Source organism: Misgurnus anguillicaudatus, chromosome 10, assembly GCF_027580225.2.
Source record: "Misgurnus anguillicaudatus chromosome 10, ASM2758022v2, whole genome shotgun sequence".
Lineage (NCBI taxonomy): Eukaryota > Metazoa > Chordata > Actinopteri > Cypriniformes > Cobitidae > Misgurnus > Misgurnus anguillicaudatus.
In genome coordinates this window covers 12,991,857-13,019,647 of record NC_073346.2, presented here as the reverse complement: position 1 = coordinate 13,019,647, position 27,791 = coordinate 12,991,857, and the positions used below count along the sequence as shown (strand labels likewise).

The 27,791-nt window shown below is 39.4% G+C and overlaps 1 protein-coding gene across 1 annotated transcript in view; it reads right to left on the bottom strand.

The window, feature by feature from the left end:
• Positions 1-2,093: 2,093 nt before the first annotated feature.
• Positions 2,094-27,791, bottom strand: part of trim71 (tripartite motif containing 71, E3 ubiquitin protein ligase) — a 28,858-nt gene continuing 3,160 nt past the window's right edge. The window contains exons 2-4 of the mRNA XM_055209747.2: positions 12,068-12,235; positions 7,901-8,035; positions 2,094-7,564 (exon numbers count right to left, since the gene is read on the bottom strand). Of these exons, the coding sequence (XP_055065722.2) occupies positions 6,113-7,564; positions 7,901-8,035; positions 12,068-12,235 (1,755 nt within the window). The 3' untranslated portion in view covers positions 2,094-6,112. The remainder of the gene's footprint in view (positions 7,565-7,900; positions 8,036-12,067; positions 12,236-27,791) is intronic.

Here is a 27,791-nt window from a genome sequence, read left to right as displayed (position 1 = left end):
ACTACCCTTTCGGGTTTTTTGTGTACAAAAACGGCCACTAAATTAAATGGCTGTAGAAATTTATGAGATTAATTTTTTTTTCATAAATCTGTTAATCACACTCAGTACTGATTAAAACTACCAAATGCTTACAAAATTTTCATGATTTTAACTTGCTTTTAACTTCATCTTTAATTGCCAAGTTTATAAGTGGTGTCACTGATTTGATAGAAAAAAGCACACAGAATTACTGATTTTCAATATAAAGGAGATTGTGGCCTGGATTTTTTTTAACCTTTTTCACAGTCTAGGGCATAAATGGGCAATATAAGGCCCGGGGGCCGGATCCGGCCCGCATAGTGCTTCAATCCGGCCCCCGTGATGCGCTCACAGTTTTTATGAAACTGTCATGGTTGCAGTGTTTCCCATACATTGATTTATCTGTGGTGGGCCGCAAAGAGCTGGTTGGATTAAACAAAGAGTTACTGGGTCGTGGGTCATTACTGGGTCCTGTTTAATCACTATTTTATAGACAACAGAACAGATACTATGTAAAAATAGCATTTGGTTGTGTTAAAATGCAATATAATGTGACAGACGAAAGAGTAAAACACGACCCAATGACGTCACATATATGCTAATTGACGTGTGACGTCATCACCGCTACAGTCTCTCAAAATCCTGTGGGAAACATTGCCTGGTGGTTAAGTAAGGGATAATGTAGAGGCAGCGGGTAGTTATTGGGAAATAAGCCCCGACAGTGTGATCAGGACCCGACGCGAAGCGGAGGGTCTTGTATCACACTGAAGGGGCTTATTTCCCAATAACTACCGGCTGCCTCTACATTATCCCGCTTATTACACGGCTACTTGCCACATAAGAAAAAAAACTGGACATGAATATGAATTTGAAACGTTTTATTGGCATATTTGTTTTAAATTAACATTTTTATCCTTCCGCGAAACTTTGCACAGATGCATAAAATGATCGTAATACCTTATTAAGATCCTCTGCTTCATACTTGTCTGTCTCCATTTTTTTCTCTTTAAGCCAGTCTTTGAGAAGTTTTAATGCCCATTCTGTATTTTTTTGTGTGATGGCTTCGTAGCTGTCATGCTCTATTTTGTCAAGTTCAGTCTCAGTAAGCTGTCTGTGTCTTGTCGTGGTTGTCCAGTGTTTGTCACAAGATGGCGCCAAACAGACAGTAATCTTTATTGATCTTTATTGGCGCGGAGCGATTTTACTTGTGCAAGTAGTACCGGCTATGCGTTATTATTTTGGAGCGGTTATTATTTGAAAAGAACGAACCTGCAAATGTCTCAACTGACCAATCAGAATCAAGCATTCCAGAGCGCCGTGTAATAATACAAAATAAAATAAAGAAAAGAAATAATAATAAATTATATTCTCATGTCTTGTGTGTTCGTATGGTGTGTGTGTGTTATAATTGTTTGCACGTAGGCATATCGCTGTAGAATGACAGTTGAACAATATGCAGCAGGGTAGAAAATGAATCCTTGAAAGTAAATCCAGTTATTCTAATGTTAGAGTAGCCTAGGTCAGACAGGCCAAGCAAAAATAAAGATCAGGCCTTGAAATAGGCTGACAAAGTCAAAGTGTAGAGCAGCCTTATACATATTTGCATTGAATTATTTTTTACCATTTAATCATGTAACTATGTTTAATTGCAATTTTCCCAAGTGTGGCCCTCCGCTTACTTTGCCAAAGTCACTGTGGCCCTCGGGCTAAAACTGTTGCCCACCCCTGATCTAGGGCATGCCAAAGATTGGTAAAAACATTGGCTTTGATGCATTTTTAGTTTTTGTTCAGCATCATTTTTTTTCTCCCTAATTAGTTGTTCATGGCTTTTTTGCCCCATTGACTTCCATTATAACAACATTTTTTGATTGCAAAGCCATGGCATCATATAATCATGCATTCTTGATTGTTGGCAGTTTTTCCTTTTGCTAAGAGGTCAAATTTGTCATTTTTACTGTTGTTGATCATGTGGCACCCTAATGCGTCAGTTTAAAAACACAGTGTGTAATGTTAATAGCTTACTATTGATTTTATCAAGCTCATTTCAAATTCAAAATAAATAAACAAAACAAATGCAGGATCCAAAAAGGTACAACTTTATTATTTGTAAACAACCAAACATAAAAAACAAAACAAAAACCTGCATAGGAAATGTTTAAAGTCCACAAAAGACGAGAGAGCAAGACTGCAGACCACTAAATATTTTCTATAGTCTCGTCAGCCTTATTCCCAAAGTAAAACATGACAGTTGTGTTGCTTTGGTTGAGGGGGTGACGGATGGAGGGATGCCGAGTGCCGAACTAAAAATTCAAAGAGAGATGGAGAGAATCACGCGCCTCTTGGAGGGGCTCCTAAGCCATTGTCCTCTCCACCTGAGAGGACAACTGACCTGGAATCAGTATTGCTACTTTGATCCTACTTTAATCGTTATATTTTAAAAGGCAAAACTGACACCAAATCTGAGCTTCGAGCTGACTCTCTCAATATCTTTTGGTTGATCCAGTACATTCAATTTTCCTATTAACATCCCAATTATAATTGGTTCTTGAAAAGCAATTTCTTGAGCTTTAAGGCATTTCTGATTCAATTCTGTAGCAGCCATTAAACTCGAACAGATTTACCATAGTACATGACGTAAATCCAATTAAAGAGGCAAACGGCAAGCTGTTTTATATACCTCCAAGGTCAAGACTATAAAATCAAGTGTGAGGTTGAGACATGCTGGTATAAATGTTACGAGTTCACCCCCTCCCTGACTCTTAAACCGTGATGTGGTTGAAAAGGATCCCGTGGAATTCAACAACAGTATTTTTTTCCATCATAACACACAAAAACTCATGAGTTACTAACAAAAGATTTACTATCAAACCGTAGGAAACAAATATTGAATTTTAATCAAATCTCTACAAAGCTACCTGAGTTGTTTTAATGTGTGTAGACACATTTTTTTCCATAAGATAATACAATCATAAAAAGGGTCTATGACCATACAATTCTGAACTGTTACATTTTTCTGTTTTTCCCCAGTAAGGAAGAGGTCATAAGCTGGAATACACCAGAAATGGTGACAAAACCCGTACAATTAGAGACCAGAGGTCCAAAAAAAAAAAAAACACCAAACAAAAAAACAAAAACAAAATAGTAGTACACAATGTGAAATTCAAAAGACACAAACTGAGTTTGATAACAGCGTCTTTCATTAAACTTAGCAAAAAAATTCTATATATTTTACAGACAGTGACATTATTTGGATGACACAACACTGAACTTCTATAGCGTGCTGATTTCTGTCTGAAAATTCACCTTTTAAGATTTTTTTACATAGTGGTTTATCAATACTGATCTCGCCTGAGAACCACAACCCGTAAAACGTCTGATTCCTTCACCAAATCCACACTACGACCACCGCACAACTGGACATCAGTGTCCACCAATTCAAACATCTTCAATTAAGTGTCCTACAGAGAACTAGTAACAATCACGGACACATAAAAACATCATCTTACCTCAATCAATTTAAAGTTATCAAGAGCGTGTTCATGATCTCTATGCCAAATCTATTCATCTTTGGGCAAAAATATAAATACATCTAGACACTGAGGTTTCATTTGCACAAGGTCTTTGGCAGTTTTCCAGTTCTGTCGATACCAAAAGCTAAAGCTAAGGAGGGTCATGACTCGTGAGCGTGGTAAGGCTTGTGTACCTTACTTCGTAAAGCTATCCATAAAGAGTACAACCACTCACCCAGTCGTTTTTGGTATATATCATAAAAGTATCTCCTTTTCCCAACATCCATATTTAACATCCACCCATCTGCAAAAATATCAAATTTAACCATTCCCTCTTAAAGAGAGCAGGGATTCGGGATAAGAACGGCATACTTAAATATAAAACACAGATCGATGTGATAGTAATAATACTGTGAGACAGGACAGACCTGTGTGTGTTTCGAGGGGTGGAGCAGCAGCAAATCTTTTACTCTTTATTGCATAAGCTTTTCGTTTCCATCAATCGAGGCCTTGTGACCTTTGCTGGTACTTTTATCTATAAATACGGTCGAACGCGTGGATGTCTGTCTGCGAGACATTCAGCTCTTACTTTCCAAGCAAAACCATATAATTAACACATCCTTTAAAATGTGACATAAATAAACCCGATGATCGCAACAAATATGTTTATAACAATGTAATATATTTAAGAATAAAGTATAGAGTACTAAATGAGAATGCTATTGTGACTATTTTTGGCACATGTCCGTTTTTTATAGTTACCCTTTGGCAAAACATTCAAATCAGATTTTTTTGCATCACAAGGCACCGCTAACTACATGCAAGCACATTAATACTCATGATTGGATCGAGTGGACACAGGATAGCCATGTAAGTTAAATTTGTTAAATTTAAATGTTTTGTCATCTAAACGTTGAGCGGATTAAACCCAAAGAGTGATATGAGAAGATATATAGTATGTATGGGCTACATCAAAGTCGAGGAGGTACAACTTAACCAGTTAGTACATCTCATTGCCGACTACGTTCAGGCATTTGTGCAATTCCTGTCCGATAACATTAGATCACACTGGGCAGACTAAAATCGGAAAAACGTGTGCTTTTGTTCAGCTGTAAACCAGTGCTATAAATTCCCCAAATGCATTGCTTCCTCTTTTCCTTTTAATCAATCGAGCGCAGAAACAAACGGCACTTTAAAGCGGTAACTCGGGAGTCAGGCACGGTCTATCCAATTTTAAACTGGGCTCAATTGATTCAAAGTGGTTTTAAATGATGTTACACCGACAGTGAATGGTCTCCTTGGAAATCTTTTTTTTTATGGCCTGCACTGCTTCCTGTGTCCATTTAATCAATAGAACAACAAAAACCAAACTGTGATCTAATGCACCTGTTTGTAATGAGAGAAAAAGCTGGAGTACAACTCTTAAGCCTACATATATATGCGAATATACATCCATTTTTAAAGGATAGAATAAAAGAAATAAATCATCTTTAGTGGAACTGGATTATATCCTCGTTTTCCTATTTGCATCTGATATGTGCCTTTACTTTGTCGAAATCGAGCATTTTTGGAAAAACGAAAAACAACAAACACAAAGATAAGGGCTTAATCATTTTTACACTTTGATATTTAGTGTCTACATTCTGTTTGTATGTTCCACCCAAAAAAAATAATAAAATAAAATAGATCATCTTTAAACACCCCTCTCTATTTTTCTGTTATATTCCCCATTTGAAATAATCATGGGTATCTGTTTTTCCCTCCACTGCATTTGCACTCCAGAGCAACTCTTGATTACATCGGGAAATTTTACTTAATACATTCGGATGATTTTCATCATGAATTTTTGGTAATTGCTTCCACTTGCATAACTTTCAAATGGACCATAAAGTGAGGTAAATGTGTAATGAGGCTCGTAACCCAGAGGTAAAGTACGGTAAATGAGGTAATAGGTTTAGATGAGGTACACGATAAATGTCTTAAAATATACATGAAATTCAAAACATAGCAGTAGATATATCAAAATGTTATCCTAACGTTTCCGCCAAAATATGCAGCTCTTTTAATCGTCCATCATTTTGAGAAACATTCAGGGATTTTAACTTGCGTTCTGTGCACAGTAACAATCAGGAAAATTTTGTGCGAACTGTGCAAATACCGAACATTGCTTCATTTTTTTTTCAATTTGTCACGTCCTCGAATTCTATGAATAAACAAAACGCTGAGGTAGACATTTTTATATAAAACTTCACGGACTAGGTCTCTGCACAAACGCGAGTACATTCATACATAAGCTAGATGAGGTAGGTGTAATGCAGAGAGAAAATATTTTAAGAATGCAAGAAATTCCCTGAGAAACGAAAAAGAAAGGTTCGAAAACACGTACCAAGAGCAAACACTATTAACTCTTGCTGTAAAATCAAGCATCTGGTGTTACACCTTGAGTGAGAATTGCACAAAGCAATAACAGACCTAACAAGACAAGTGTCAAGTGTTGTCATATCTCCATCATAACTGCATTTGCTCCTGATAAATGTGCAAAATCTTCTTTTTCATTTGTACAGTTTTGTCTCGAACCTTAAAGGTCAGAACATGAGGATTCGGTTATTCCCAAAGTCCACAGCGACAATCATTCCATCGGGGGTAACCGCTATACCCGAGGGGCGGTCCATCTGCCCGAAGCCACTACCGTGAGTCCCAAACTTGCATAAAAAGTTGCCGTTGGGTTCGAACACCTGAATGCGATGGTTGCGTGAGTCGGCGACGATAATTCGATCTTCCTGGTCCACGGCTACACCTTGCGGGCGCAAGAACTGACCATTCCCCGTACCCTCCGAACCGAGGAAACGAGCCGACTGGCAGTCGGGTCTGATGACGAGCAGTCGGTGATTGTTAAAATCGGTCACCACGAGGTGACCTTCCTGATTGAAGGCCACACCACGGGGAGAATCGAAATGTTTCCAGAGGGCCCCCTCGAACCCGTATTTGTTGAGGAATGTCCCATCAGGCCCGAAGAGTTGGACGCGGTGGTTGCGTGTATCCGAAACCAGGATCTTCCCCTCAGGGTTGACGGCTACATCCCAAGGGTAGTTAAACTGCCCGTTTTTGGTGCCCTTCTCGCCAAACTTGAGAAGAAACTGACCGTCAAAGGAGAAGATCTGGATGCGGTGATTGTCCTTATCCGCCACAATGATTCTTCTCTGGCTGTCGCAGGCAACACCCGCGGGCCGGTCAAACTGACCCGGTCGAGAGCCCAAAGTGCCAAACTTGTGGTGGAACGTGCCGCAAGGTTTGAAGATCTGCACACGGTTGTTGCTTCTGTCAGCGACCACCACATAGCCTTCTTTATCCACACAGATGCCCCAAGGTCTACACAATTGCCCATCCCCATCACCTTCTCCTCCAAAACTAGCGATGGGCAAGCCGACCCCGCCATAACTGCGACCAGACTTGACCATCACTTTGAAGGGACTACCCTCGATGTGCTGATTACATATAAGCACTGAGAGCAAATGCTCACCCTCGCTCTTAGGAAGGTAGCTGACTGTGTATGTCCCATCTTGGTGGTCAGAAACATCAGCGCTAAAGAGATTACCATCTGGACTCATAAGCACAACAGACACGCTGTCACCGCCAGACATCCGAGGCTCTCCGTCGTGATCATACCCTACCACGGTAAAGGAAACCAGCTTTCCTTGCAGAGCCCTCTTGATGCCTTCGCCGTGAGCTTTGGAAGCGGTGGCAAAGGCTCCGCTGCTGATGAGGCCCATTGACTTGATGGCTATTAGTAGAGCCTGGTCCGGTGGAGTAAACATGATGCGATCGTCTTCCTGGGGTTGTAGAATGCAACGAAGGGATTTCAGCTCCTGCAGCTGATTTAACATGTGCTCGCGTGCTAGCAGGACGTCTATGCTGCGGCCCTCTTCTAGGACCTGTGTCACTGTGGCAATTGTGCTATCCAGCTTAGTGAGATTCTGGTGAAGTTTCTCAACTTGCAGGTAAAGTGACTTTGCCTTCACCTGTCGGATCTTTTCCACCTGTGTACAAACACAAAAGTTTCAAATGGCTTGAAAGTGCGGTTGCCACTAGTGGTTTTATGTTCTTCTAATTGCATAAATGGTGACAGGACTGGTTAATCACAAATAATTTAGTGTTTACTACAGTTAGGCACCATGTCTCATGTTTGGGGAAGAAGAAACAAGAAACAAGAAGGAAGGGTTTGTCTTTCAAATGCATGTTCCTGCTCTGCAACTGGTCTAATATTACGAACATATCAGTATGGTGAACAAAGTCACTAATTTAATGCTGACAGTAAGACATGTGCGATTGTAATGTCTACTGGTTATATTAAGAGTGCACGTGTGTTTGTTTACCTTCCAGAGCAGCTCACACTCGCGCTCCTCTAGAGCTTTCTTATGACGGAGAGTGATGGTCTTCACCTCTGACTGCACAACCTTGGCCTTCAACTCCACTTGCTCAGCAATGGCCTGTGCTTTCTCGATGCTCAGCTGAAAGAAGATTTCAACAACCTGGATTTAGACAAACTGAAAGTACATTCTCATCTCAAAAATGCTGTTTTAGCAGTTTAAATAAGCCAACACCTCAGAAACAGTATTATTTATCTCTCTCTATTTACCTATTATAAAGAGAAAACGCTTCTACACCAATCAAAACAGCTAAAACCTCTTAATTTGAAAGGATCCGGGAAGCGTGAGGCGCCTATTGTGAGGTCACACAATGAAGGGATAAAGGTCAATCTCTGGCGCCCTGACCCCTAACATCTGCTTAAACAGCAGATTGGATCTATACACAGCCCCACACATGCCAGCTAGCATGAAAACTGTCCACCATCCCATTCATCATATAAACCTAAATCTGCCATCTTGATCCAGGGCTGGTATTTATCTGGTTGAGTCAAGTGACCTGAAACCAGGAAACTCAACTGTGCACCTTTCCCCATTGGGAACAGTTCAAAATAGAACACTTTTATCTCTATTAACCCCCCATGCCTTTTCTGTCACATTACCAATATTACAGATGACTGATCATACAAAATCCAATCTGAAACTTGCACAATGAGGGAAACACCATAGGCGTCACATGACCCAAAGAGTTTGGAGAAAAAGTGTGGAAAAGAACAATGTTTAGTATAAAGTAAACCTAATCGAAGCTCAATCCGAGTTTCAAAGAAGGTCCAGAAGTTTAGATGCACCATACACATCACTTTAAAAAAGTCCTTGTGATGTGCGCATCGATCCGTATCGATTCTGATGCACTTTCGAAGGTAGCTAATTACAGTGCAAAATTTTTGTTTTGTAACCATTATCAATTGTGTGATGGATCGTAGTTGATTTGTGACCCATACGGAAAGGTTTACTACAGTAATTGAAGATAAGAGCAGGCTTCACTCAATGTGTCTGAAATTAAACTTTAAGAGTGCTGGCCTAAATTATTTAAATAAATAAGGAGGAGGCCGCACTGTGCATAAATATTTTTTATTTGCAGTAACCATAAATAGGTTTTAACTGTAGTAAAATCATGGTTAATTTTCGTAAGGGAAGTTTAAGGGTGCAATCTCTCACTCCTTCTCCTCCTTTTTCGATGAATTTAGAATAAAAGTGCATTATATCACAAATATCTTAAACTAAACTGCTGCATAGGACGAGTCATGAATTTAAAAGTCACGTCACGTCGTAAAACCCAAATGAATACTTGATTTGTCCACGTGAAGTCCGTGTATTACGAAAGAAAAAAAGAATACACAACTGAATACATTTTCACATTTGCTATCATGACATTTGCTACTTATCCAGTAATAAGTTAAAAAAATCTAGATCTTTTGTGTGGCAAAACTTTTAAATCAAAAATGCATTGTTTACTTTATTTGATTGGGACAAAATAATAAAATTCCTATCAATCCTTTGAAAATATTTTCCACATCAAAATCAATATGACAAATTGAGCTGTCAATCAGAAGTAAGCCAATCACAAGTCAGATATATAGGTACTGGGTGAACAGGGAAAACATCTGCGTAACGGGTGACAAAATGAGATTATGAAGCGTTACAAAAACCCAAGCTGTAAGGGACTCGTTCCTGGATTGGGTCCTTCAAATGCACAGTGTTTCCAGAACAAAGATTGTGCCCCGGGCCTTCGGCATTGTTATTACGCTGCATGCACTTTCAAACTCATAAATGGGTTAGAGGCTTTCCATTTAACACCATCCAGTAACAGGATTAAAGACATACTGGGACACGCAGCCAATCAAGCGCATGAAAACACAGGTCAAGCTCAGTCAGTTGATTCAGTTGTTATGGGGCTGAATGTGATGAAGCTTTAGAAAAGGTTTAGATAACTGATGGTTTAACACGTGGGTTGGGTTTAAAATGTAATACTAGTCTTCTCATATGTATACATGACCTAATATTTTCCAAAACCGTAATGGTAGGGTTGCAGTGATGGGATTTTTGCTTAATACGATAGCAATTTTTGTCACCATTTTAGATGACGATTTGATCACATTTTTATTTAGCCAAGTTAAAAAAAACACACATTAGGTATAATAGCTAGTTTACTGCATCATCAAATCAATTATATTCAACATGGACTGGATCCAAGATACAGATTTTGTTAGGGCTGGGCAAAAATTTTTTTTTTTTGCGATAAATCTGTTTTTTTACGTGGTCGATTCAAAATCGATTCTCAAAGAGTCGACTTTTTCTTTCATATTTATTTACGGAAACATTGAACGTAAGATTAACGTTAATCTAATTGCTAGTCTTCTTCACTAGATGTCACTTCACTTTTTTGCCTTGCGTGATGTTACCAAGGAGCGAGAGGTGAGCCTGTCATTCGTTCCTTCTATTCTTAACTTGGCGGTTTCAGGTGCTTCTTCGATGTTGATGCCACCTTCACATAAAAAGTAAGAGGTATGGAAGCATTTTACATTTCGCAAGCAAGATGACGACTATAGTGTTGTGGCTTTTAATTTCTTTTTATTAATTACCCACCCAATAAACTGCTGTTCATTGTTCTTTTTTATTAATATAGTATTTGTATTAAATCTATATTCATTGAGTCGAATCAAGAATAGAGTATAAAAACCGACCCGAGAACCGGAATCGAAAATCATATCGAAATTGAATCGATTTGATAGCTTGTGAGTCGAAATCGAATCGATCTGGAAGATCTGAATCGATTACCCAGCCCTAGATTTTCTTTTGGCAAAAAGTTCTTTATTTTATCCAAAATAAACCAGTTGAACTGGTTTAACAGACATTACACAAATCAGTGCCTTAAAAAAGTTAGGCTAGTAAACTATTGGTTTGTAATATGAGGCTTTTGTGTTATAGCCGTTATGCAGATGGTTTGAAAACGATCAAATTGGCCGATAAATATTGGCAGTCAATACATCAGTGCATCTCCAGTAGTAGGTAGGGAAAAAAACACAATTGCCAAGACTTCAATTGATCAATGAATTTCAGGGGCGTCCAGAAAAATAAGGGAACAACAACTAATCGATAAAATCGATAATATGTGATGAAAATAGTTGTCAATGAGTGTTACTATTGATTAGTTGGTCTGTGACGTCACATACCTCGTTTTGGACAGCTTAAAACGGCGCGAGCTCCGCGCTTATAAAGTCAGGCACTTTTTCTTCATACAATGCCTGCTACGCGTTAATAAAGTGAGGCACTTCTGCATATAGCACGTGCTGCACTGATCAAAACTTATATAGCATACACATAACATTGTGGGACACAGCACTTTATGCATACAGAAAACTACTTACTACGACTAGTATGTTAATATGCTATTTTGAACATAGCCATGGCTATTGAATAAGATGTATGCAATTAGCACAGAAAATAGACTTGAGTTTTGGCAGTCACTGGTGAAGAAAGCAGGTTGGGGGCGTATTCAAATGTTATCAGGACATTTGAAAACCTCAGGGGTATAAACTCCCATTGGAATTCGTTTTCTATAGCGCCCTCCTCTAAACGAAACCCATCTCTTCTGCCTTTCACTTTTAAATTCACTGCTGGTCTCCTTGCCAACCGGTCTTGTGTCACTCGAGAAAATGGAATTGGACAGCCCTAATGGGGGCTGTATTACCCCCACCCTTCACCCGTGGTTCCTCTTTGAAGAGTGACACAGAGATGGAAACATTTCCTCTGTGTGTGACTAATGATCCACCCCGCAAGGGCCATCAGAGGGCTGAATAGAGGCAGTAACCGAGCATTGGGCCACCCCCTCTCCTTCTGTATCTATTCTCTTCGTTCAGCCGGAGTGGGGGTGGGCACGCACAGTGATGCTAATGGAAGGCAAGCTTTAAAAAACCCTTTTCATTGTACAAAGTAGATATCAGGACCCTACACAGAGGCACATGACATGTTCATATGTGTGATAAAGTTAATTATGTATTAAATATTTCTAATCAAGTGAATACAGTAAACACATTTCATCAGACCACCCAAGACAGATCTTATTGCATCTGTAAACTATAAGTCCTATAAGAAAGACCCTAGGTGATTACTAACCTGCACTGCTTGTCTGCCCTGCTGTGCGTCTGCGAGCAGCTGGATGGTCAAAGCTCTGGAGTCTTGTAGGGCTTCTTGCAGGTAGGTGAAACTGTGACCCGCGTGTCTGCCCAGGCTGCACTCTCTACAGATGGGCACGGCGCAGCTGTCGCAGTAAAAACGCAGCACCTGTTAATGAAAGCGTGCAAGATTGTTATTTATCAGAAACATTAAGAGGAATCAACAGACATAGAGTAGATGCAATCTGTGTATCTGAAGGCCAAAGTTCACTAAAATGACTCTAATGCAGAGCTCATAAATAGTTATGTTGGTCAACTGCCAAGACTATAAATGTTTACAGTAACATATGAGAGACAGAGAGATGTGTTTATCACATACCATATGTTCCAGTAAAAGCATATACATTCCTATTTGATTAAAACCCAGTACATTTATTTTACTCTTGCAAGAGCTAAGCTTTAAAGGGAATCACTTTATTCCAGCTCCCCTACAGTTAAACATTAGATTTTTTCCGTTTTGGAAGGTATGGCGATACCACTTTTAGCATAGCTTAGCATAATTCATTGAATCTGATTTGACCATTAGCATTTTCTATGCTGATATGGCTAGGAACTATACTCTTATTCTGGCGTAATAATCAAGGACTTTGCTGCCATAACATGGCTGCAGAAGGCGCAATGATATTACGCAATGCCCAAAAATAGTCCCCTGCTATTGAAAGTTACCAAGGGGACTATTTTCTTGCGCTGCGTAACATCATTGCGATGCTAATGGTCTAACCAGATTCAATGAATTATGCTAACCTTTGCTAAAAGTGCTAGCCCCAGACCCGGAGATCGGCTGAATGGATTCCCAAATGGAATATGAGCCCATTTTCAAAAAAAGTGGAGTGTCCCTTTAATACATATGTTGCACACAGTAGTACTCTCTTTTAAGTGCACTTTTTATCAGAGTAGCCTGTATAATGCTTGTACACAGCAGGCTGTTCTGATTCTGCCACATATTAAACATTTTAAATCTGTACCATGACACAAAAACAATGTATATCTTTGAAATGTCTTGGCAAAAAGGAAGTGATGTGGGAACAGTGAGTTTCCTCTGCTTTGACACACAACTGATGGATAGCTTGAGGTCTATTGTTTCATCACTCATCTCACCCATCTAAGAGTCCTATACATTTTGATGCATTGCTTGAACCGGATATGTCAATCAATCAAAGTAGAAAAGAATTTTTACAGGGGCATGTGGGTGAAAAGTTACCCGCTTGAACCAAAAAAAAAACAAAAGTGCAATTAACTGAGATTTGTGTGATTATAGTGCACTTTAAATTCCAAATCACGTACTGTAATTTCATATTTTTTTATTTTTGATTATATCAGCTTTTGAATGCTTTATTCTGATTGCTGAGAAATGTTCCATGGATATGCATTATTTTTCAATAAACGCACACCTAACCTGGCAAATGTCTTAAAATCACCATCAGAGCAATGTCTGTGGTAACCATGGTATAAGCTGAATAACTGACTCCCATCCTTGAAAATCCCAGAAGAGGCACTGCAATTTGTCGTAATGCGCATGCATCGCACGTCTGTGTACGTGAAAGTCAAATAAACTATGCTTCTTGTACATTAATGGCTTTACCAAAGTCTAGATCAAACGCTAATTATATCTGTGAATGAGGCAGCTGCGTCTAAATCTAGAGTTGTGATTCCACTCAGGTTACCTGCTCGTAAAAGTGAGTCACCTCTTTGTGGGCCAGATGCTACAAGCGTGCTAGTGTGTGCAGAGGTCACGTGGAAGCGTGGCCCGGGAAGCGGCTTTCCGGAGTGACGGGAATTAGCAGGAACCCCCAGTAGATGACAGACTGAACTTTGAGTGACCACCCATCATTTTCCTTCAACTGGGATGTAGCATGTTCAGTTATGGCTAATTTAGACACATGCAACCAACATTTTTTTAAAATTACAATTTCAGTGAGTTGCACTCAAACTTTATTTTCAACTCAACTGTTCTATACAGAACACGAGGATCTGCTGACTCACTAGACTATAAGAAAGGCGACAAACTTGCAGTTTCTCATTTCTAGGAACTGTGTGGAACTGTGTTAGTGGGAGCAGCATTCCCAAGGAAAAACCCAGACACCATTACAATGATGCCATTGTTAGATTCAGATGAGGTAGGTTTATTACTACAAGTGAAGTGACCCTGGACTATAAAGCGTAAAATGTTGAAACTTTGCTGAAAATTTGCTAATAAACTCAGTATCTTGAGTAGCACTAACACAGTCGCGTAGGCCACCCTTAGCGATGTTTCCACCCAGTTTTGTTATCAGCAAAGTGAATATGCGTAAAAAAAGGTTGCGAATTTGCCGTCTCCAGACTTTTTCCATTCACATACCAATAATATGAGATCAGAGAGATAATTCAGTACAGTTTATTCAAATTTGCCAGCTGTCATTTCAATTTCACAAAAAAATCCAAATGCACAAATCATCCAAAGACAACTTGTGCAGTCTTCAGGTCTTTAAGAGTTCATTAGAAACCGAAAATGCGGGTCTAAAGCTATAACGACTAAAGCCCAGCTGGGACCAGATAGGGTCTCAGGGCGCACTCACATTATCCAAACCAAACCAAACCATGCCCCAGCGCGATTGTCACCCCTCCCTACTCAGCCAGGTGCACGCACTCACACTGTACTTTTTATCGATCCAAGTCCGGGCGCGCTTTCGTCATTAAGATGCGATTGTTTTGGAAAAAGCAGGAAGTAAAGGGCTCTCTTAACACTGGAACCCACCGTAATGATAAGTCTGTGTTTTTTATTCGGAGTCGTGTTGGTGCGCGATTACAGACAGCCCTCTCACATGTCATCATATTGCTTAGTTGATCTGTCACGCGTGCAGCTCGGACACTCACGTAACCCCGCTGCTCGCATCAAAAAGTTTTTACGGAGGCAGATGAAGGTGAGTGGTCGCACAACTGACGTCTTCACCTTTTGAATTGCGCTCAGGCGCGATTGCGCTCACACAACAGCCTTCCGGCCCACCTCTGCAACCCATCCGCGGCGCGATTAACCAATCCGCGCCTGGGCGTGGAACAGAGTGATCACACTAGTCAAACAAACCAGGCTTTGGGGGTCAAACGCGCCCGAGCGCGGATTGGTTTGGATAGTCTGAGTGCGCCCTGATACTTGTAGCCTCGTCTCTGGTCATTTAAAATTAGTGTGCTTTCACAGAATGGACCTGATTATGAAGAGAAACCATTGAATATTTAGGAGAATAAACACAATTTTATTGCATACAGTATACATCTTAACATATATCAGGTAATGACTCGGTTTTTCAATGCTTCTTCATTACAATTATTAGTTTTTGACTTTATTGACATTTAACTTTATTTTTTAATATTTTTTGGACATTTGTACTGCTTTGAAATGCTATTTTTGTTACTTTTAACAATTTTGTTGTTTATTGGATTTCAGTTAACAGAAATGTTTGAAAAGTTTTAGTAAATTATATTAACCCTGCTAAGGTGAAGAAATTAATGAAAATGAACAAAGCAGCAGGGCAAATCAGGATGCAACATTTTAGGGCGCCCAATGTTTGCTGTTGTGCCCTTCAGAGGTTGATGAAAATCTATTATGTGACACCACATTTATTTGCTTTGACATTTGAGGAATTGACATAGCGTTTACGCGCTAAACTTAAACAAAAAATTATTTTGTCGACATTTGCAAAATTTTATCGAAAATAAGCATTTCCATCAGCTATAAACTGTACACTTTTTGGGGCTGTTTACACTTTGTATTAAGATGTGTTTTCGTAGATCGGATCACAAGTGGACGAGAGAGATGCATTCTGTTTACATCTGGTATTTAAATCAGTCTCTCTTATCCACTTTCGACCGCTTCTGTCCTGATTACTTTGAGGGGGTGGTCTGTTGAGACGGTGGAGTCCCTCTGCTGTCATTCAAACATGAGCGGGAGTAATGATGGGTTTAAATGGATGCAAACTAATATTATGAAACTGCTTATGTTGTAAGTAAACATACTGAACAGTGTTTCGTACATGTATATGTTAGAGCTATTTTCACACAAATTCACACGCTCACAAAATTAAACTAATAAAAGACGTGGTGATCAGCCGCTTTAATTTTATCAATGAAAGCCTAAAGATAGCGCTGTACATTGTGTGTTTGTGCTAGAAGTCAGAAAAGACGTAAAACATTGTGCTCATTACCTCAGATTAGATAAATAGGCGGAGAGAGAGAAGGAGGTCTCACATTCAACCACATGCACATTTACACTACAAAAGCAATCCGATCGAATGGGTTTTCGACTACCTCTGAATTTGGTTTTGGACGAGCTCAAAACGTTTTGAAAACTGTTTACACCTGTCTTTAGCGTCATCTACTTATGATCCGATCGACGAAAACACATCTTAATACCAAGTGTAAACAGCCTCTATGATGCATTAAAGCTTTTCTCGCAAAAAAAGCCATGGATGGAAACATGGTCATTGTTGTTCTGTCAAGTTTCATGTATGACTCAACACGTAATTATCTCCGACAGATTTGCATTTTTGTCGTTTACGCAGAAACGATAACGCCATTATTTTCAAAAACTTGCTCTTGAAACAAGTTCTTTTTCTTCAAGTTTTCAGGACCTTAAAAAATGTTGTATGTGTAAACAAACAGCCATAACATAAAAGGTTTCCTGTTTGTGGTTAAAAAAGTTTTTGTTTAAACGACTCCAACTTTTCAAGAGAAGGGTACAGGCCTCTTGTTGCGCCTGTGGAGTCCACCAGTCTTTAAAGCAGCTGTGGGAAGATTGAGTTTCTCAACCTGAGGCAAAAACAGAAGTGTGCTTCTCAATTTAAGATAACCGGCACCTTATAAACAATTTCTGACGTGTTTATGTTACATTTTTCAGCAAAACATGTTGCAGAGCATCAATCGAGTGTTATATCCAACCACAAACACTCTTGCTTTATCCAACCACAAACACATTTGTTTGTCTTATACGTCTATCACAGCCAGACCTTATAAGCAAGAATGACACTGTCTGATCTACAGATGTCTGATTTACATTTGGCATAAAAAGACGGCCAAAGAAATAACATGACACGCATAACCGTGTTGAAATGTAGGCTGTGTAAAACCCACAGTGAGTGACACTATAATTGAAAAGGATTACAAAATTTAAATAAGAGATTTACTGTGCGATGTAAACAGCTTAATTGATTTTAATGAAAGTGTCTGCAGGAGTTACAGCACAGAGATGACCTGCAAGATGAGATCAGTCACTTTTTGTCGCTGAACGACATGAGCACATGGGTTCACTTTGTACAGTAAGGAACGGCAGAGATCTAGCTTGATCAGAAACATGCTTTGAAGTAAAGCCATATCACAGCAGTAAAATAAGAGAGACCAATTCACTGTGGTATGTGTCAAAACGTTATCCATCACAAGACTAAAGCCGAATGCATAGCAGATCTCAGAATCCCAAAATAAAAAAAATTTTCTCATATTTTTACATTATTCTTTTAGCCAAACAGCGATTTGCCTTGTGGGTGGTTAAAGTGCCACTACAGTGATTGCATATCAAAAGTGGTGCACGAATGGCCAAATTATTCACAGCGACCGCATCTCAAAATGGGGCATATCGCCCAATACTAGCCCTGTTATCACAATTGCACCACCCCTGACAGCTGTCAGGTATTATTTGAACATCGTTGTGGACCAAGTTCATGACAACTGTGCTCCCTGCCAGTGATGGCCATTAACAACAGGATAATGCGCCATGCCACACTGTCAGAATCTTCAAGGGGTGGTTTGAGAAACATGAGGGTGAATTTTTGTTAATGCCTTGGCCTCCAAATTTATCTGACTTGAACCAAATTGAACATTAGTGGTTTGACTTGGAAAAATGGGTCTGCGCTACATCACCACCACCCCGCAATAAACAGGAACTGGAGGACCTGCTGTGGATATTATGGTACCAGATACCCCAGGAAACTGATTGGCACCTTGTCAAATCAATGTTTGAAGGTGAAGGGCAAAGTGTTGTTTGCAGAGCACAGTCACGCGGATGTCATAAGTATGAACTATCCGTCTGACAAACTTTTTTTGGGAAGTCACACATCCCTTTGAGGTTTCTCTCTTCCCAAAACACACATGGACAAAATTTACTAACTCTCTCTACTACACACAACCACTCGTTGGGGGAGGTGCCTGTCCATGCAGATGATCTTATTGGCTGTTGAGGAGGGGCAAATCAGCTGGGCCGCTGACACAAAGGACTTCTGCATGCACACGTGTGTATGAGTGTTTTGTGAAGCGTGAACGAGTTTGTACAGACACGCTGTGCAGGCGCTCACGTTGCGCTGAATTAAATTTCCTTTACAAAAACTCAGCAATAACGTGCATAAACGGCTTTTGTGGCCCAAACGTAACGTTCAGGGAACTTATGCAAAGAATCAATTACAACAGAGTACATCTAGAGTAGATTATTTCTGATAACTAACAAAAATTCCCTTACTTCAAATCATAGCTAAAGCGTATTAACTACTACACCGAGCTAACGTTACTGTGTAAAATGAATGTATACAATGTTAGCTACAAATCCTTGAATTCTTGCCTGGCAGCCAAATCCACTCATTGGTAATCTATGCTCAGTCTCCCCTCATCTTTAGGAAACCAAAACATTTTTATTTTCGACAGGAGGTCAATTTAGGCACTATCCAGGCCAATAAACAACAAGTTAACTTTGGGCCAGGCGCATAACTGTGACAACGCATGTGCGTCCAAAAAAGGTCTATACATTTTACAGAGCCCAAAATGGCAAATCATTCGTACAAACACATAATTTGTCTCAAAGTGTTTAAATGCTTATTACAAACTAACAATTACCAAATTGTTACATTGAATAAAACATCTATAAAACAATGTCCCTCATAGAGCCCTGAACTAAAACTTTACAGAGATTAACCTCCTGTCTTCTGATGATCAGGATGGAAAAACATCACAGACAATATGACAAGCCTCCAGACCCATCACCATCTCAAAACATGCGGTCCATACCATAACAAGAGCTTTGAAGAACTGCCAGCTGTTTCTTATATAAAATTCCATAAGCACTTCCATGTGGCATTGCTGTTCTTATGGAAGGGGAGAGGAAAGTTCATCTGGAAAGCCGCTAAGCCCTCAAATACGCACACAAATACATGTGTAGAAATGTCAGAGGTGAGGGTTGAATAGGTCTGATGATGTCAGGCTTGGACAGAGGTTAAACTGCCCACAATGCACTAGTGCCACATGGTGCTGTACTTTATAAATGACATTGCTGGCACCTCTGTAGCAAAGGAGCTGCTATGAGCCACAGATCTAATATCAGGTCACACTTTACAGAGCATCGAGGATCATGTAGACCACCTTCGTCCAGAAGGTCATCACCATTACTGCTGCTTAGGGGTGGGCGATATGACCAAAATCTTCTATCACGATAGGATTCATTTTATATCATGATAACGATGTGTATCATGGTAGAGTTTTATGCCCTCGGCCCCGCCCACCAGTCCAACCCTACCACCTTAACTAACAAATTTTCTGCGGGAAACCCTGTATTTATTAAGCAGCAAAAATGTTCACAAGCTTAATGAGCAGCGGTTGCGCTAATTAATTGCACAGTGAACAGCAACAGGTAAGGGAAGTTAAGTTATTTGGTGTTTACCTCTTATTATGTTTGATTGAAGTTTGCATTTGCTGAAATTTATTTTTGCTTCAAGTTCGCTACTCTTTAGTACTGTTCACTTGAATGCTTCCGTTTTAAATCATTAAAGACCTTTCTGTTTGGTTTATAACATCAACATTAACTTATTAATCATATTAATATGTTGTAGGGGGGAGCTGAAGACTTTCCCAAACACATTTTTATAGGTTCAAAAATAGTGTCTGTTGTAGCTGCCGGCAAAGGATCCACGTATGAATTTTTGTCAATATCGCACAGCCCTAGGCTGCATAAATGCGCAAAGGTAAGCTATTATTAGAGTAATAAGTTATTTTACACTTTTATGTGCATGCCCAGTTACGTGATTGGTCATGTTTCATGCAATTATGGTTGTGTATAGTGTGGATGAAGATTCTTTTTAAAATGGCAGTATAAACGAGGATCGTTTTCATTATAAAACGCCATTTTTAAACGCAAATGCTCTAATGTAAACAGGGCCTATGATGTAAGGTTCCTACACCTTAGTTAACTTCAAGTTCAAGGACTTTCCAGTTCCAATACCCTCAAATTCAAGGACTAAATGTGGGGACAAATTTCAAGTGACATCGTGTTACGTTTTGAGATACATTGTTAGATTTCCGTTTCGAGGGAACTCGCCCTGCGTCACTGCGGTGACACTTTGGGGACGCCCCCAGGGGTAAGTGCATCTGATATATCAAATTCAGCCAATCGTGAGGCTTAACGACAAAGACAGGGTGATGCGGCAGCCAGGAAGTATATCGCTATCTGAAATATTGCCAAAGACGGTTTTACAGGGGCGCAGGAAGTATGGCAAGGGAGACGCAGCGTAGCGTTCCCTGAGAAGGGAACACTACACTACACAGGGAATAATATGGATTTTTTTTCAGAAAACTTCTTGCATAAAATAGATTCAAGCACTTTCAATGACCTGTATCTATGTATGCATATTTTCAAAAACTTCCCAGGGCCTTACATTTTTCCCCCAGATTCGCAAACATTCAAGGACCTGTGGGAACCCTGATAACGAAACTCACATCAAAACTGAGAACGAACTGACAAACACGCAAAACCTGACATTTCCACATACCTGGCAACTGGAAGTTTCTTAAGGTGACAGCAGATTACATGTTGGATTGTAAAATGGAAAGCTCTGTGTTACAAACATGCCTAAAACATAAAGCAGTGTTTTAATCTGCTCATCTGGAATTTGAAATGCACTTTGTTTATGGGAAAGATCAGATGTTTTTTAAGTTTGCTACTAACTTAATATGTGTTCTGTTAATTTGTCAGTAGAGTGTTTTTCTGAACATTGCCAGTGGCAAACTGCACCGAAACCATCGCCATAAAACCATGATACGAACAGAACCATGAGCAGTGTGAACCGTTACACCCCTAATAGACAGCAACTTTTATTGCAGCAAATTGTTAAATATGGCTCCCAAACTTGGTCCATCTTTTGTGTTTCATGGAAACAAACCTTTACCCCCCAAACTTATTTTTGTTGAACTTTACTGTGCAGATTTGAAGTCCCAAGACAACAAAAGGTCTGTTTGGTTCCTCTATTTCAAATGTAACAAATGGCTTCCTGTTTAATTTTGGTAATAAAAATCTCTGAGCCTTGAAACAAAATGACAGAAGTCTAGACGATGGCGACGGAGCCGTGGAGTGTTTTGACTGGTAGAATTAGTAAAACTTTCCACAGTGTACCTGGCCGACTGCATTCCCTTCTCCATCCTGACCGACTACATCTGCCTTTCTTCTTCTAACAGCATTAAATGTTCAGACATATGTTCCTCTAGCACTGTACTCTGCTTTACAGCTACAGGCTTGGGGGAGAAAGGAACATAGTAAGGCAAGTAAAAATCATGTTTAAAGCCCATTCTGTCAAAGACACTCTTTTCAAACCTGTATGGAATAAAAAAAATTTGTTTTCGAACACATATGGAAAAACATTTAAACTCCAATAAACGTCTGGGCTTTGTATCAGGGAGAGATCTGCTGCATAAATGTGCTGACAACTTCAAATTCCTCAAGGACGTCGCCTCCAATGGAGGAAAACCCGCTCTGCAAACTCTTCTTAACCCCTGAAAGCTTCTCCTTCAGGTGGCCTGTGTCTTTTTTTCTTAAAGCGGAGTTTGTTTTAAGTGTGGAAGCCAGCTTTTTCCATATCAAACCCATTAGAAACGTGCATATGAAAATGGTTAAAAGCAAAGAGAGTTGCAGGGTAATGGAGTTCCTGAGACAGGCTGTAAAACACACTGAGCAGTGCTTCTGGCATTCATGAAATAACCCCTAGCTAAATCCAGATATATACCATAAAAAAGTTGTCTGCGCAACAAAAGGACATACATTTCCCGTGCACTATGACAGTCCTACTGGAGCATATAATGGTCAAGACCTGGCTACATAGGGTACATTTACACAACAACTAGAAACCAAAACGTCAACAACATTGTCGAAATAATCCCAGTTCACATGAATCAGCAAAAACAACGAAAAATAATGTATTATGTCTGGTAGTCTAGTAGTTGGTGATGGCATGCAATGTGAAAACGTTTTTATTTTTAGTGGAAAATGCTGTCATGTAGAAAAACCCCTTAGATGGGCACATGATTGGCACACAAAGCCCCATAAAAACAATTTGCTTTAAAACCATTGTCAAAATCAGAGTTGTCTAAAATCAATTTCAGATTGTACATAGAAATTCAGAAGTATTGTAAGTGTTACAGCCATAACTATACTCCCTAATACAAATTTTTGGCTGTAATTCCTCCAAACAAAAGCGCCACACATAACACATAATAAAATCAGAAAAAGAAAAAGCCAGAAGAAAATACAGCAGTAGGTCACTTGGACAGTACCCTTTAAAAAGGTCCTAATATGTACCATTTAGGTCCTAATATACAATCTTTAGATATAAAGGTGTACTTTTCAAAAGCAGACTACTCCAGTGACAGCTTTTCTGAGAAAATAAGAAAAAGGGTTGATTTCTAGCCAATCGATCTCTCCATCTGTAAAGCCAACAGATCAGCGTTGGGAACTTAAGAAAAAGAAGAAATTTGCAGTTCTGTCACAAAAAAAAGATGGATAGCTCATGAGAGAGCAGGGTCGGGACTGGTTTCAATGGTACTTCACTGACCCAACTAATCCCACATAGAATCTATTCTGGCAGTTTGGGATGACCCTTAACCAAACTCAGACCCTGAGGCAAGGGAGGACAGCAATTTCGAGATAATATGCTTACTCATGCTCATGCATTATGTAAGTGTGGGGGAACCCAAGGGAGACTCGAGGAGCTTCTAGAGGGTCCCCAGAAAAATACTAAAAATAAAAACTTATTGTAAAATGGATTTATCGAGTCTCTAAACTGTTTATATTTGGTTTGTATTTTTCTAGTGCGTTTTTATTTTTACTATCCTCTTTATTTCACTCACTGAGGTTTAAGGCATCAATCCTTGTAAAGCTAAAAATGTATTGCTGCAATAAAAAAATTGTACTAAAATGTTTCTCTCCAGGTTTATACATCTGCATTATTCTAAGTGTATCTAATTATAATATTGAATAATATTAAAATGATTGTAAAAAATGATAAATATTTTAAGTAGGGGGTCCCTTACAAAAGGTTCATAATATTTGGGGCTCCCTGGCATCAAAGACTGAAAACCCCTGACATTAAGATTGATGAAAATGCTAATGATTGAAGTGAATGAAGACACATCGAAAAGAAATAACTGAATATTCTGCAATTATTTACCTAACTCTACATATAGCAGTATGTAAAGAGCTGAAAAGTGTCACCATTTACAGTCACCCTTCATTTATTAAATAAAAGGGAATGGTGACTGTGGGTGTTAGTCAAGAAAACTCAGCCTAACGTCTCCTTGTGTGCTCAAAGAAAGAAAGGAAGAAAGAAGAAAGTCGTACAGGTCTAAAACAATGTCTAAGGAAGCAATGACAAAATTTTCACTTTTGGAAATGACACTATTCCTTAAACTATTACGGTGTAAGTACAGCATAACAGACCTCTCTCCTACAACCTAAGAAGTCAATGGCATAAACTGTGGACGGTGCATAAATAATGCAAGGGCAATTACTTTCAAACAAAGAGATGCACATTATTACCCCTCCCATTAATTAAAAAGGGAAACAAAAGATTTTTGTTCAGGTTTCAGTGCATACAAGAGCTGATGCCTTGATGACAAAGCGCTGGTAACCGTAACTATGAATCATTTTGGGAACGGGACGGTGGTGGATGTTACTCACCGACTCTTACACATTACTGTTTGACCTTTCACCATTTATTGACCTCCAGCACACACAGCTTTCCTCACAGAGTAGCAGGAATGTGAAAAGCATCTACTGGTCAGATCTGTTTACCCAAACGAAAATCCTCAAATCAAGAGAGAGAGACTAGAGGTCTGGGAGGGAGTGGGAGGGAAGGAGGGAGGGGGAGAAAGACAGTGATTGAGAACACCACTGTTCGTCTCCCAGGTGGATTCTGGGAAGTTATGTCATTGGACTCTATAGGCACAGCCAACCCAATCTACTGAGATTACTGCATGCTCTACAGATGATAATAGATTACACGAGTTACAATGAAAAACTCAAGGACCCAGTGAAATTGGAGTCCTGTTATGTGCATTGAAGATGATGCGGTGATATATTTCCAATACCTCGAAACTGATGATTTTTTCCTGCATTGAGACATGGACTCTCCCACTGTCCTATAAAAATAACTTGTTTCACACATGGATACAACATTACAAAAAATATCAAACTTCAGGGCTCCAGACTGACTTTGGTTAATGACAAAACGATTAAAGTGTCATGCAAATGAGGGGTATATCCTGGTCACGCATAATTTTCCCCCGCAAAATGCCGCTCCCATGTCGCCCATGCCTATATATGCCACTGCACATTTGTGGGCTTGCAATCTACTCATTTTCAACATGAAATACCAACTAGAAGAAATTCAAAATTTGCTGGTCGCACATGTGCAAGTACTTGTAAAAACTTCTTGCGCTGTCTAAAAAAACTCACACAAAATGCCAACCATTTGGCCACAGTATGGAGCCCTGAACATGAACGTGTAACTTGAACAAGATGAACGGAATGCATATATTTGACGGTTTCAATAGACTATAATGACAATTTTAATGTAAAATTACAATCTCACTATGAAAAAAAAATGGATCTAGATTAAAACAATAACCACAGTTTAAAGAAACCGTGGCCAAAAATGGTACTGCAATCACTTTCAAATCATGTAGAGCAGTGTTTCCCATTCCCCTCCCCCCTGACTCGAGGTTGCCAGATAGTATAGGCTGCAGGATCCAACAGGAACGTACTGGTTGCTACAAGAATCTTCCAATGGCAAGTGACGAGTCCTACACAATCCTACACAAGTTTCTTTTCTTTTAAAGCTTTTAAGCTGACCTGGCCATGCTGGCAGGCCCGACGAGTCTTTGTTTACTATTAAGTTTACAATGCATCATATTGATGAAGAAGGGTATTAAGGCCGGGGTATACCTTTTTTCAGTGTCCGCGCAGCTTTCCAAGTATACTCCCCGCGGATGGTCGCGTTCGACACTTTACGCAATACAAACGATTTCTTATTTAAATTATTAGTCTAAGAGGCCGCCAGGGCAGCAATGATTTGTCGACATTTACAGTACATTAAACCATTAGGATAGGTGAATAAAAGTAATTGATCCACCATTGCAAACACAGTTTAGAACAAAACAACATGACAACAAAGAACAGGAATCAAACATTATGGTAACAAACATGCTCCACAGCTTTCTGTTCTTGGAAGAAGTAAAGGTTAAAGAAGAAAAACGATAGTGTGTGTGCAAATGCTGTCTATTTCCTTTGTAAAATTGTTTGTAGTGGAGTGTCCGGTCTAAATATTTTCACGCGCATTCGCTGTTGTACACGGACTGTCCTGATGACGAAAATGACATCATGCGGACGTCCCTAGTATACTTTCATCTTTAAACTTGTCATGCCATATATATCATTACAAAGGGTTGAGATGTCATTTCGAAGTGCTGTTTCATAAAATAAATGCTCTAGCAAAATGACTAATAAATTTAATGCAACGAGGTCATATTTGAAATGTTCATTCATAAGATGACATCATACCTTTATTATGAAACAGCACGTCCATAGTCCAACTCCAGGCTTGCGCTGCTCCATGCCAAACGTGAAATATTGATATTCCATCGGATTTTGTATAAAATAATCCTCAATCATATTGTTTTTCAATAGTTGTGCACGCAGCGCGATTCTACTACGGAGAAGGCATATCGTTATGCGATCAGGGCAATCTCGATGCCAAACGTTCACATTATAACATCCATTTGCAGTTTGTGTCCACAAACATATTACATATGAGAAATATTGATATTCCATCATACTTTGTATAAAATAATCCTCAATCCATATAGTTTTTTTGTGCATGCAGCAAAATATACAATAGAGAAGGCATAATGTTACGCGATCATGGCAGATTCAAATTCCTCTACCTTTTCAGCCGTCTCCATCTTTCAAAGGCTTCTCCTAATCCCTGTTTTATTTCAGACTTTGTCACAACATATTTCGGATTCATGACATTTTTTATCTAACACGTTCGTAGCTGCAGCTGTAGTAACTAGAACAGAGTTGGCCACCTGTACACCGAAACACTACTGACTTTGTGATTGGTAGATAGGAGGGTTGCACATCAGACCAAAACACTAGATGACAATATAAACATCAGTTGAGGGCTGCAACTCCACTTATTAAATGACAATATCCTGGCTGGACCACTGTTGTCAGTGATATAAATATTTGAAATGAACATGATTTCTTAATTTATAGTGAAATACCAGGTCATTTTATGATTAATTGATATAAATATCTTACATACTGTTCCTTTAATTTTATTTGCATTTATTTTCTTCAATTGGACTTGATAGCTAAACAAGACTTTTCCAGTCTGATATCATGGACAGTGTAAAGACCACAGATAAAAACTGGAAAATGTCCATATTTACAATATATAAATTAAATAATAGGTCTGTGATGTTCACAAAGAACAGAACACAGAAGTGTGTAATTGAGGTGGCTGATAAATCGGCTACAATTATTATTCGCATCTCGTCAGTAAAGCTGGTTTCCTTGATTAGTAGTAAATCGGCATCACCTGTTTTCAGATGGAGCGGCATTTACGTTATGACGCATAGCCATAGTTCACTGACAAGTTAGGCAATATCGCATTCATTATCGCAGGCAATTCCTCCTAGCTCCAGGTAAAACATTGGTCAAACAGAAAATAGCATTAAGGCCTGGAGAAAAAAATGCGTTCTGCATATTACACTGAAATTCATAACGCTAAAAACAAATTGATATTTCTAGAATGCCATTATATCCTGGCAGGCAGGCTAAATTCTGCTTAATGGAAAAAAACAAAATGAAGCTCAATGCAACATGCCTATGCATTAGAGGGTGTGCACACCAACACATTAAAACGCGGATGAAAACGCCAGGCAGACGCCGAATTTAGCCACTTGTCAGCTTTTTTCAGCTGAGCGCTTGATTGCTATGATACTTCTGCTTTGTTTATCTGTTGTTAAACTATGCGCCGGTTGGTTGTTGTGATTTTTGTCCCATCCCTCCTCCACTGTGATTGGACAGCTGAGTGAGAAGTGACACTGATGAGCCAAAGTTAAATATTTTTCAACTCTCAGCGGAGTCAGCGCTAAGCATAGAAAAAACGTCACAGACAAAACTCGCCAGTTGCTGGCTTTTTTGAAAAGCGCTGCACAACAATTGAAAACATATGCCAGCCATCGGCGCAAATGTCTTGGTGGGCACGCCTGCTTAATGTTCAGCTTCTGAACACAAAGTTAGCAAAAGCTTTCATCCAAAGCAACTTACAGTACCATTTATTAAAGTGGGAATCAGTCAAGTAACTGGTGGTTAAAGAACACCTATTTCA